Here is a 13327-nt window from a genome sequence, read left to right as displayed (position 1 = left end):
CATTCTACTTGTGCTATTTTAAAAGTAAAATGTAATAAATATAATTTTACTTAAATTTAACATAAGAAAGAGAAAATGAGGGGCGCCTGGGTGGCGCAGTCGGTTAAGCGTCCGACTTCAGCTCAGGTCACGATCTCACAGTCCGTGAGTTCGAGCCCCGCCTCAGGCTCTGGGCTGATGGCTCAGAGCCTGGAGCCTGTTTCCGATTCTGTGTCTCCCTCTCTCTCTGCCCCTCCCCCATTCATGCTCTGTCTCTCTCTGTCCCAAAAATAAATAAACGTTGAAAAAAAAAAATTAAAAAAAAAAAAAAAAAAAAAGAAAGAGAAAATGAAGTGAAACTGAAGGAATTATTGAACTTCAAACATTTCTTTATTATAAGAGGTATCTCCTACAAAACTGCTAAGAAAGATTATGAAGAGGTACATAGGAAAGTCTGTAAGGATTGTTCTATAAATATTTTAATAGCAATTACTTTTCAGGGGTGAGATTATGGGTGAATTTTATTCTCTTCTTTAAACTTTTTATAGGGGCACCTGGGTGGCTCAGCCGGTTAAGCATCCAACTTCAGCTCAGGTCATGATCTCACGGTTGGTGAATTCGAGTCCCACGTCAGGCTCCATGCTGACAGCTCAGAGCCTGGAGCCTGCTTCTGATTCTGTGTCTCCCTCTCTCTCTGCCCCTCCCCCACTCACATTCTGTCTCTCAAAAATAGATGAATGTTAAAAAAATTTTTTTTAAAGTTTTTATAAAAAATTGAGGTATAATTTATATAGAATGAGATGCACAGATGTTCAGTTTGTTTTGACAAATGCATATATCCCCATATTTCACAGCCCTATCACTAAGTTCTCTCATGTAGACTTTTATCTCAATTTCTTAGTATAAACATATTTTACTTTTTTTTTTTTTTTCAACGTTTATTTATTTTTGGGACAGAGAGAGACAGAGCATGAACGGGGGAGGGGCAGAGAGAGAGGGAGACACAGAATCGGAAACAGGCTCCAGGCTCTGAGCCATCAGCCCAGAGCCTGACGCGGGGCTCGAACGCACAGACCGCGAGATCGTGACCTGGCTGAAGTTGGACGCTTAACCAACTGCGCCACCCAGGCGCCCCCATATTTTACTTTTAAAATAATAAAGATTTTTTTTTTAATTTTTTTTTCAACGTTTATTTATTTTTGGGACAGAGAGAGACAGAGCATGAACGGGCGAGGGGCAGAGAGAGAGGGAGACACAGAATCGGAAACAGGCTCCAGGCTCTGAGCCACCAGCCCAGAGCCCGACGCGGGGCTCGAACTCACGGACCGCAAGATCGTGACCTGGCTAAAGTCGGAGGCTTAACCGACTGCGCCACCCAGGCGCCCCAATAAAGATTTTTTTAAATCTTAGACCGATATTTATTTATTTATTTAAATTAAAAAAAATTCTTTTAATGTTTTATTTCTTTTTGAGAGACAGGCAGACAGAATGTGAGCTGGGTGGGGTGGCAGGGGCAGAGAGAGAGGGAGACACAGAATCTGAAGCAGGCTCCAGTCTCGGAGCTGTCAGCACAGAGCCCGACGCGGGGCTCGAACCCACAAACGGTGAGATCATGACCCCAGCTGAAGTCTGAAGTCGGACGCTCAACCGACTGAGCCCCCAGGTGCCCCCTCTTAGACCGATTTTTAAAAGAAGTCAATAATACCATAAAGAAGGGTGAGCACAATCCACCAATGAACACATGAAAACCTGAAGACACTTCATTCAGTCTCTCTCTCTCTATTAAGTACACTCCATTCCCGATGTGAGGCTTAGAACTCACAACTCTGGGATCAAGAGTCGGAAGCTCTACTGACTGAGCCACCCAGGCCTCAGTAGTTTTTTCTATTTGCCATTCCCACCTTAAACCTTCTGGACAACTGTGAATAGGAGAGAGCAAACACAGAAAGTAACGAGTAACCTCCAAGGAATTTCCTCCTCTTCCATGATTTTTGTCTTTCTCTTCCATGTTCTTATAGCACTTTTTGTACCTTTCTTACAGCACTTACATACTGTATCTAGTAGTACAGTTATTGTATACATATCTTTTCTCCCATTTCAGATTCAAATGCTTCTTGATGAAAGATAAACACATCTTAATTATTTCTGTTTCCTTACTTTATTCAGTAGCTTGGACAGAGCAGGTGCTCAATAAATGGTGCCTGACTTGAACTAAAGGAAACATCACATCATTATACAGTTTTAATGACACTTCCTGAGGTTGAACTGCACTCCAGGTGGATATAAGTAAATATTACAAAATTATCTCTAAAACCTTCCCACTTCCTCTCAACTCTTCTAAATCATTGTTATGGGGTTAACTGTGTCTCCCCAGAATCCTTATGTTGAAACCCTAATCCCCAGTACCTCAGAATGTGACTGTATTTGGAGATAGTGCCTTGAAAGAGGTGATTAAGTAAATAAAGCTTTTAAGGAGGCCCTACTCCAATCTGACTGGTCTTTATAAGAAGAAGAAATTTGGACACAGAGACACTAGGGATGCATGTACAGAAGAACAACCATATAAGGACATAGTGAGAAGATGGCCATCTGTAAGCCAAGTAAAGAGGCCTCAGGAGAAACGAAATCTTGGACTTCAAGGATCCAGAACTATGGGGGAAAAATTCTGTTGTTTAAGCCACCCAGTCTGTGGTATTTTGTTATGGTAGCCCTAGCAAACTTAATACAACATACTCCTGCACAAAAATCTAAAAGAAGCTTGTGTATTCATTTGGTCTTAGCTTTAAAGTTAAAGAAAGGGGTGCCTGGCCGGCACAGTTGGTTAAGATGTCCTCTTTTTTTTTTTTTTTTCTTTCTTCTCCCCCCACCCCCCACAAGTGTCCTGACTCTTGATTTCAACTCAGATCATGATCTCACTGTTCGGGAGTCCAAGCCCCGAGTCGGGCTCCACACTGATAGCATGGAGCTTGCTTGGGGATCCTCTTTCTCTTCTCTCTCTGCTCCTCCCCTGCTCGTGCACATGTGCGCACTCTCTCAAAAAGAAATAAACCTAAAAAAATAAAATTAAAGAAAAAGAACCCTACCTACTCATTTGTATCTTTTTAGTATAATAGTCTCCTCTTCCTTCCATAAGAAAAATGTATGACATGGGATCTAATCTATGGCTGTCATTGTGAACTGAGAAGAAAAATATAATGCCTATTTATTTACACACTAGACTTTCTGAAGATATGGTTATAATAAATATCATTTATTGCCTCTTTTAAAGCTTATTTATTTATTTTGAGAGTGAGAAAGTGCGTGAGGAGCGGAAGGGCAGAGAGGGAGAGAGAATCCCAAGAATCCCTGATGTGGGGCTCGAATTCATGAACTCTAAGATCATGACCTGAGCCGAAATCAAGAGTCAGATGCTTAACTGAGCCACTCAGGCACCCCTCATTTACTGCCTCTAAACACTTTTCATTTTGTAAATTGGATTATTGAAACTTCTTATTGGACTTATTGTTTCTTATATGTTTACTTTTTTTTTTTTTTAAAGTTTACTTATTTGGGGAGCGAGAGAGAGCATGAGCAGGGGAGGGGCAGAGAGAGAGGGAGAGAGAATCTGGAGTATGCTCCGGCTCTCAGCACATAGCCCGATGCGGGACTCGAACCCACTAACCGTGAGATCATGACCCAAGCGGAAATCAAGAGTCAGATGCTTACCCGACTGAGTCACCCAGACACCCCTGGACTTATTGTTTCTTATGACCAGGGTATCTTGTTTGACAGAAGAAAGAAAAGAGAAAAAATGTGTAGGACTTTCATATTTCCTCCTTAAAATGTGAGGTAGTAGGATGAAACTAAGATAAAATTGTATCATTGAGAATTGCTAAATGGTACTTTCTCTTATTCTGCCATTATTGATGTCGACTTAATATTTTTATGGGATCCCAAAGTCTTTAAGAGTGCGCTTTGCTAAAACAAAACAAAACAAAACAAAACACAGTGGGCTTTGCTAGGGTATTACATATTGGAATAAGAAAACCACGAATAAAGCTTGAGAAAAATAACTTGTGCCAAAAGTTACTGCAGGACATAATAATCTTTTATCTCTATAGGAGGTATAAAGTCCATATAAAACTATTTTAGGAGATGAAATATTTGGTTTTCCACTAAGCATTAACAATCCTGAACAATTTTCTTTGTTCGGCAAGAAATACAGAAAAATATGTGATACGTGTTTTGCAAGCATGCCCCTTCTTAAACTGTACTTGGAGTCAGTTTGAACATAAATTCCATCACTTCTTGGCCAATTAACCATCTGATTTTGCTTTCATAAAGAGAAGATGATGTTTGCCTTGCAGGATCAAGCATGAGAAAGTGCAAATTGTTTTGAAGACTCTTAAGTTGGATAAACACACAAAAAAAGGACACAAAGACATGGACTGGCTCACATCAAATGTATAGGTTCAGTGGCTACAGCCAAAGGTCCAAATAGAAGTAGGTGGTTTTTATCTTAATATCCATGCCAGATATTTTGAAAGAGAACAGTGTGCAGTTAGGAGTTGGAGGTATATGGAGAGGCAGGCCTCTCAATTAAATAGCTTAAACTATATTTCCTACTGTTAAAATAGGACTTTGGTCTTCCATTTTTCTTCTTTTTGTACCAATAGTATATTTGGGGGGTTATAGTAAATTTGAATGGATATAATAAAAAAAACAAAACGGTTCTGTTTTTTTTTTTTTTAACAGCCTATGTTAATAAAAAACCACAAAACCTGACAAACAAGTCTTTCTGATACACTTGCTCTATTTACAATGGCAAAAACTACTGACAAGGGATTTATTGTTCATTTTGTGCAATCAGGAAACCAAAAGACCAGGCAGTGACCTGAATGAAACTTTTAAACTTTTGATTTTAATAAAATATTTTAGGACCCAGCAACTTTTCCTTTCCTTTTTTCTCTTTAGAGAGAGAAAAAGAGTGAGAGTGGGGGAGGGAGCAGAGGAAAAGAGAAAATCTTTTTTCTTTTTTTTTTTTTAATTTAAAAATCTGTCAGCGCAGAGCCTCACACTGGGCTTGATTTCACAAACCGTGAGTGAGGTCATGACCTGAGCCAAAATCAAGAGTCATACGCTTAACTGACTGAGCCACCCAGATACCCCTGATTTATCATTTTTCTATATATATGAATAGTGGCATTGTTTGAAAGAACATAACTGATAAATACAAGAATATTCTTATCAGCACTGTCTATAATGGACTCCTGAATGTCTGTTAACCATGAGAATGAATGAATAGTGGTATACTGATATACTGAAATACTATATTCCAATGAACTGAATTAAATTAAATGATATGCAACAACATGGGATGAATCTCAAACATAATATTGAGCAAAAGAATACGTAACAGTATAATCGATAGATACGTAACAGCATAATCGAATAACAGTTTAAAAACATGCAAAACTAAAATACATTGTTTAAGGATATATATACATGTTCAGAGTAGCAGGAAGTGCAGTAGCATGTGATCAGGGAAGGGTACAAGAGGATGACCCCATGATATGTGTTTTATATATTTTTCTAGATACGCTGTATTTCACAATTTTAGAAAGGTTAAACAATAAAATACAGAACTGAATGCCCAGCTAAGTTTTGGTAGTTGAGTTTCAAAACAACTGAGTTCATTTAAAGGAGATGAGATGTTTTTAAATATCTGTTGTGATTCCAGTTGCAAATCACTGAAACTATCACAAGCATTCAGCTGATTTTTTTCCCCCTAGAACTTGTTTCTCTTCACAAACTAACTCTTGCTCATCTTCAGAATTCAGGTTAAGAGTTATCACCTCCCAGAAGTCTTTCCCAGTATCTCTTTCCTCCCCTATCCCACTAGCACTCTCTACCACCCACTTGGGTTGGGTTTCTTTCCTCTTTGTTCCCTCAGTCCCCACAACACAGTCACACATATATCACATGCACTGCAATGGTCTGCTGACTTTCCCTATCCCCCTTCCAGCCTCTCCAGCCACTCTCATCCCACTAGACTATAAATGATCTCAAAAGTAGGGACTATTGTCCCTGCATAGTATTGGGTTATAAACAAAGAATCCTATGGAAATCTTCAGCAAAATTTAATTTTGGGACTTTGGAATACAAAGTTTAACACTTAGAAGGTGGTTTTGTTTTGTTTTGTTTTTTTACGTGCCACAAACCTAAAGCCATGCAAAAACAAGAAATTATATACATATAAAAACATATACTCACAAAGAACATAGAGTAAAAATATCACTAAGTCATTAATTTGTACACAAAAATGAAATGGGCTTTGCTCTTTTCATTCGGCTGATCGCATTACTTAAAGGAAAGAATGTATAACTATAGGGAACGAACTGATGGCTACCAGAGGCGAGGTTGCTGGGAAGATGGGTGAAATTAGGTCAAAGGGATAAACAGTACATTTATCGTGATGAGCACTGAGTAATGCACAGAATTGTTGAATCACTATGTTATACTCCTAAATATAAAACTGTATGTAACGACACTGGAATTAAAATAAAAATAAAGAGTCTAAAAGTCTCTACCTAGCATTCACAAATCTGCCACACTCTATAGTCTGAATCTAATTTGCCAATTTTGACTCTCCTTGTTCTCCAAGAATGCCACCTACTTCAGTCATAGTGGTTACTTATCTCCCAAACTTATCAAGCTCATACTTGCAGGTTCCCTCATCCAGAATATGTTTCCTTCACTCCAGTTACATTAGTCCTACCTTTCTTAAAGGTCCAGCTTGTTTTACTACCTCCTATTCTTCCCCCATGATGATCTCTCTTCCTTCCAAGTCTCTTGGCTTTTTTACCCTTCTAACATGGAAAACTTGGGATTTTTACTGTTGTTTACTTCTCTAAAAATCTTTTGAATTGTGAAATATAAGACACACACAGAAGAGTGCATGAAACAAAAGTGAAAAAAGCTCAATGACTTATCTCTAAGTGAAAAATCCATGAAACTTTCCGCAAGTACAGAAACAGGAAACTGTTAGTACTCAGAAAGCTCGTGTTCTTTTCTAACCACTAATACCTACCCCCCCACTTCCCACACTTCCTAAAGAAAGGTAGGCACTATGCTCACAACTATGGTAATCCCTTTTGTGCTTTTCTTTATAGTTTTAATCACCTAAATACACAAACCCAAACACTATAGTTTAGTTTTTTAAAAATTTTATATACATGAAATCACACAGTATGTCTTTTGTGTCTGGCTTCCAGTACTGAACATTACATGAGAATCATACATGTTTTATAACAATGTTCATTTTAATTCTGTATAGAAAAGATATTTATGTTCATTTAAATAAATGGACAATTCATTTTTATCTATTCTGCAGTGGATGGACCTTTGGGTTACTTAGCTTTTATTTTATTTTTATTTTTTAGTAATCTCCACACCCAACGTGGGGCTTGAACTCACAACCCCAAGCTCCAGAATCCTATGCTCTACTGACTGTGCCACCCAGGTGCCTTTGTGTTACTTTAGTTTTACAAGGTATCGAAGTCTTGTCTCCCCTGCTGGAATTCAAGTTTCTTGAAGCCAGGGACCATATATTATACTATTTTATATTTACCTTAGTATTTGTACAATGCTAAGCACATAATGGGTATCCCCGATCATGCTAAATAATGATTAAATAAATCTGAGTAGTTTAGGAGTTGAGAAGAAAATAATTAGTGCTGGAAATCAACTAATAATTTTAGAGATAGTTATATAACTGGCATTTTGGAACAACACTACTACTTTAATAAATCAGAAGGTTTGACCTCTCCTATTTATTTACACCTAAGGATTTGTTATTTCTTGTTCTTCCTAAGCCAACTGAAAGGTAAAAACATAATTTGTCAACTATTTTCAAAATAAAATGAGAACAATTCAAAAGGTTAATTGTTACATGCTCATCTTTGAATGGTATCTTGCCAGAGTTCCTTTATTTTTTACTCTATTTCCTTAAATTTATATTAACTATTATACATTTAAAAACACACAAAGAGAAGCCCAAAGTTAGATTCTCTACAAAACAGAAACAAAAATTCTAGTATCTAAGGTCAGCAGGAAATTAATCATTCCTATTCAAAAGTAAAATAACCAAATAGATGTTTAGTTCTAAAATGCTCTTCTACAGTCAGTGAAGGTTTCCTAGCCACTGTGTAAACATCTCAAAACAGTATTTATACCACCTAATCTTCAGACCTACTCTCATGTTCTCTTGGAGAGTCAATTTTGTGTTTTCATTTGTTTGATTTTTTTTTTCTTTTTTAATTTTTTTTAACTTTTATTTATTTTTGAGACAGAGACAGACAGAGCATGAACGGGGGAGGGGCAGAGAGAGAGGGAGACACAGAATGGAAAGCAGGCTCCAGGCTCTGAGCCATCAGCCCAGAGCCCGACGCAGGGCTCAAACTCACGCACCGCGAGATTGTGACCTGAGCTGAAGTCAGACCTCAACCGACTGAGCCACCCAGGCGCCCCTCATTTGTTTGATTTTTATAAAACTAGAGCTTCATCAACTTTCTCAGAAAACAGGAAAATATACTTGTGGGCAAGATTTTCTGATTTTTCCATGTCTTGGTCAAGTACATATATGATGTCTTTAATATTAGTTTTACCAATACACAAGCTATAACAAGTCTTATAAATTTTGTTCAAGTTGGTAATCTGACATGACAAAAAATAGTGAAAGGAAAAGTGGTAAAGAAAATAAAATGGGGGCAACTGGGTGGCTCGGATAGTTAAGGGTCTGACTTTGGCTCATGTCATGATCTTATGGTTTGTGGATTTGAGCCCCACAGTGCACAGCCTGCTTGGTATTCTCTCTCTCTTCCTCTCTCTTTTCCTCCCCCACTCACACACTTTCTCTCAAAATAAATAAAAACTTTAAAAAAAAAGAAAAAAGAAACAAAGGTAATCCTAAATTTGAGGAATCAGTGCAGAAAAGAACACGTGTTATTAGATGTATGTAGCCAATTCATTACTAGCTAAGGACAATTATCAGAGCAAAATTTCGTATTTTTTTAAGCTTATTTATTTTTGAGAGAGAGAGAGAGAGAGCGCGCGAGCGGGGCAGGGGCAGAGAGAGAGGAAGACAGAGGATCTGAAGCAGGCTCTGCGCTGACAATAGAGAACCTGATGTGGGGCTTGAACTCATGAACCGTGAGATCATAACCTGAGCCAAAGGCAGACCCTTAACCAACTGAGCCACCCAGGCACGCCCAACTTTAGTATTTAAAAAAAAAAAATTTTTTTAATGTTTTTATTTATTTTTGAGACAGAGAGAGACAGAACATGAGCGGGGGAGGGCAGAGAGAGAGGGAGACACAGAATCCGAAGCAGGCTCCAGGCTCTGAGCTGTCAGCACGGAGCCTGATGTGGGGCTCGAACTCATGGACTGTGAGATCATGACCTGAGCTGAAGTCAGATGCTTAACCGACTGAGCCACCCAGGCGCCCCCAACTTTAGTATTTTTTAATGTAAAGTAACACTTTAACTTGCTAAATTTCCAAACAGAGGCCAATAATAAATGTGCCTTTATTATTATTGTATTTACTAAAGACTTTCTTGGAAAGGAAGTAGACTGTTTAAAATATTACATTTATATTTCTTCATAACCTCTTCATTAAAGAAGAAAGTGAAACACAATAAAAAGTTAAATTACAGAGGCACGTGGGTGGCTCAGTCGGTTAAGCACCCGACTTCAGCTCAGGTCATGATCTCACAGTTCACGAGTTCAAGCCCTGCACTGGGCTCCAAAGCCTGGAGCCTCCTTCAGATTCTGTGTCTCCCTCTCCCTCTGCCCTTTCCTCGCTCATATGCTCTCTTTCTTTCTCTCAAAAATAAACATTAAAAAAAAAAAGTTAAATTATAAATGAAAGATGATGTATAGTACTAGTAGGAAAGCCAGCACATATATACCACAAATATGTACCACAAGACTTGTTATCTCAAGACTAATTCTATTATAAAATGTTCTATTAATAAGGGAAAACTGCAATTAATTTAAAAACATTTTCTAAATTAAAATATTCCTTATCAGTTATTGATATTTAACTTCTAAAGATCCAGAAAATAGAATTAAAAAATTATTTCTACTGTATTGTAAGAAACCTACCCACTGTTTATTTTTGTAAAACAGCTAATCATACATGTCCCTTGTCGTTGAAAAGAATTTCCTCTCCACAGCTCAAGACAACTTCATTGTGTGGGCCTGCTTAGTTTAATAGGAAGTTATTTCACCTTCAATCTCACTGGGGAACTACAAGTACCAAAATTTTACACTGTGTTATATTCTCTCTTGTCTCTTCCAGAATTTTGGAGTAATTTTGTAATTAAATTACATTTCAAGTAATTATACTTCTGGATTTCATCCTCCCCAAACTCCCCCATCCCTCAGATGGCTAGAGCACAATTCCAAGGCCAACTGAGCATTCATGAAAATATTCTGTCAGGTTACTTCCTAAAAACATTCTGACATTCAGGAGTCTTTGAGACGGGCTACCAAACCCAACTGCATTACCTCTTTATCTTTTAGTCCCAGGAGCAATACTTCTTCCATAAGGGTGAGGCGAATATCCTTAGAGTCACCAGAGTCCTCATTGTCTGGACTCTTGTCTTGATTAGTGTCTTCCTCACTTTCCACCTTCTTTTCAGAGTTCTTGCCTACTTCAGTGCGACGGGCCCGGTGAGTTAAAGTGGTCATTCTCACCTGTTTCTGGCGGGGGGGGGGGGCGGGCAGTGACAAAAAAATATCTGTATGTGTGCTTACGTAAACAAAAACATACATATTAACATACTACAAATGTATAGAAATATGAAATATATTAAATAAAGGAATAATGACCAGAAAATAAAGGAATAATGACCAGATATTATTATATATAAATAAATAAAGGAATAATGACCAGAAAAACTAGGTTAACATATCTTTCCCAAAGTACACAGAAGGCACTGACAGAAAAATAAAATCAGTGATTTTAAAGACTGGTAGAAATGATTATCTTTTAAGTCTGCCAATTTTACGTGCATAGTCTATAACCCAGGAGTATATATCCATCATGGTAATTCCTTTCACAAAATGGATCCTCCCCAAGTTAAATATTATGGGGCAGCATAAACATTGTGGAGCATCCAGGTCCAAAAGGCATATAATAATTTATATGTAATTTGTATAAGCATTCAATGGCACATTATAATACACAAAAGAGAAAATTAAAAAATAAGAAAAACTAAATATAAACATATATTCTCATATTTTCTTCCCATAACTTAATAACTCACTTCATGCACTCCCTTTGGAAATCACTGCTACAGAATAATACTTAGAAGATCACGTGTAGTAATTCTATATAGCCAGAAAACTTTCATCTCTACCCCTAGCTAGCCATCTTGCAAATACACAAACAGCTGCCAACAAAAAGTACCAGCAAGAGAATACTAAAATACTAAAAGATTAACAAATTCTTTGTCAATTACAACAAACAAACAAACAAAGAAACAAAAAAACAAAGCACGTGCCCTTTTATACCATATACCACAGATGTTTTAAAAATCTACGTTCAAGAGAAAGTGCAATAAATCATCTGTGATAAAGTTTAAAATTAGCGTACTTTATTTTAAATAAATCTAAACATCCATTTTTAAGATGATATACAATAAATATTTTTCATCAGAAATCATTTATTTTTATTTATTTTTTTAATTTTTTTTAACGTTTATTTTTATTTTTTTTTTTTAAATTTTTTTAACGTTTATTTATTTTGGGGACAGAGAGAGACAGAGCATGAACGGGCGAGGGGCAGAGAGAGAGGGAGACACAGAATCGGAAACAGGCTCCAGGCTCTGAGCCATCAGCTCAGAGCCCGACGCGGGGCTCGAACTCACGGACCGCGAGATCGTGACCTGGCTGAAGTCAGACGCTTAACGGACTGCGCCACCCAGGCGCCCCTAACGTTTATTTATTTTTGAGACAGAGAGAGACAGAGCGTGAACAGGGGAGGGGCAGAGAGAGAGGGAGACACAGAATCGGAAACAGGCTCCAGGCTCTGAGCTGTCAGCACAGAGCCCAACAAGGGGCTCGAACTCACAGACCGTGAGATCATGACCTGAGCCGAAGTCGGACGCTTAACCAACGAGCCACCCAGGCGCCCCTCATCAGCAATCATTTAAAAGAATATCTTTTTTAAGACAAAAAGAATGCATTCAAGAGCCTCTGTGACTGGATCCCATCCTACCTTCTAGCAATATTTCCCATTACATTACTCTCAATTATGTACTGTTAACAAACCATTTCTCAAACGTCCCATGCTGCTACTTCTCCTCCTTTGTACATGTTGGTGTTCTCTCCCTTTTCCCTTCCTTTCTATTACCTACCCATTTTTCAAAGGTCTATTGAGGACCCAGGTAAAGCCTTAAGTGAATCTCCTTCTCCATTACCCATATATGTCCCATGGCCAGAATTGGTCTCTCTCTCAGCTGTACTTTCACAGAACTTTATTTATACTTACATCCTTTAAAGTATTTATTATAGTCTTTCTTTTGGTATGGCTGTCTCTCAACTGTAAACTTCTTGAGGGCAGGGATATTGTCTTCTTGGGTTTTTATAGTCTCCATAGCAACTAGCACAATGTCTTTAACGTTGTAACTGCTCAATAAATATATACTGATTAAAATGAATACTCAGAAATGCATGTGAACATTTTTAAGAGAAATACAAGTGAAGTGACTTACAAGAGACTGTTTATACAAGGCTATATTTCAAATATAATTCTTGGTGGGAGGCGGGAAGAAGAGTGGAGGAGGAAAAAATAAAACATAAAATAAATGCTTACAGGCATTAGCCTTATTTGGTATTGTGAATAGGGTTTATTTCCTAACCCAATCCAAAAAAACTTTAGGTCTTCAGAGAAAAAAAAAAAAAAAAATTAAGGGGAATTTTGAGGAACTAACACCCCCTCGACATTTACAAGTTAAAAACACTATTTGAAAAAAAAAAATGGCCAAAAACTAATAAGAACCTCCCTCTCCCCAGAAAATAAAAAATCTGGAGGCTGTTTTTGGACGTTAGGAAATGTATATCCTCCGTTGCTTACCTGACGTTACTCCTGGGTTACGGCCCGACGCAGGCTGCAGCTTGCGCTCTGTTTTAGGGGGACACCTGTTCCCCCTCTTCCCCCCCGTCCTAGTAGGTAGAAAAACTTCTCAGCCACGCAGAGAGCACAAACTTCCTGATCCTTCGATGCAGAGAAGGAATAACACATCAGCTTCCTCAGGATCGCTAGGCAACCTACCTTGGTGTTTCTTCATTGGACCAATCAGA

At 38.0% G+C, this 13327-nt stretch overlaps 1 protein-coding gene across 3 annotated transcripts in view; it reads right to left on the bottom strand.

Moving 5' to 3' along the window:
- Positions 1 to 13298, bottom strand: part of GOLPH3L (golgi phosphoprotein 3 like) — a 39945-nt gene extending 26647 nt beyond the window's left edge. The window contains exons 1-3 of one of the 3 annotated variants that reach the window (XM_047847774.1): positions 13101 to 13298; positions 12516 to 12652; positions 10529 to 10723 (exon numbers count right to left, since the gene is read on the bottom strand). In XM_047847774.1, coding sequence (XP_047703730.1) covers positions 10529 to 10711 — 183 coding nt within the window. In that variant the 5' untranslated portion in view covers positions 10712 to 10723; positions 12516 to 12652; positions 13101 to 13298. The remainder of the gene's footprint in view (positions 1 to 10528; positions 10724 to 12515; positions 12653 to 13100) is intronic. The other 2 variants (XM_047847775.1, XM_047847773.1) reach the window with 2 other exon arrangements.
- Between the last annotated feature and the right edge of the window lie 29 nt (positions 13299 to 13327).

The sequence above is a fragment of the Prionailurus viverrinus genome, unplaced genomic scaffold (genome assembly GCF_022837055.1).
Source record: "Prionailurus viverrinus isolate Anna unplaced genomic scaffold, UM_Priviv_1.0 scaffold_50, whole genome shotgun sequence".
Classification (NCBI taxonomy): domain Eukaryota; kingdom Metazoa; phylum Chordata; class Mammalia; order Carnivora; family Felidae; genus Prionailurus; species Prionailurus viverrinus.
This window is presented reverse-complemented; position numbering and strand designations above follow the sequence as displayed.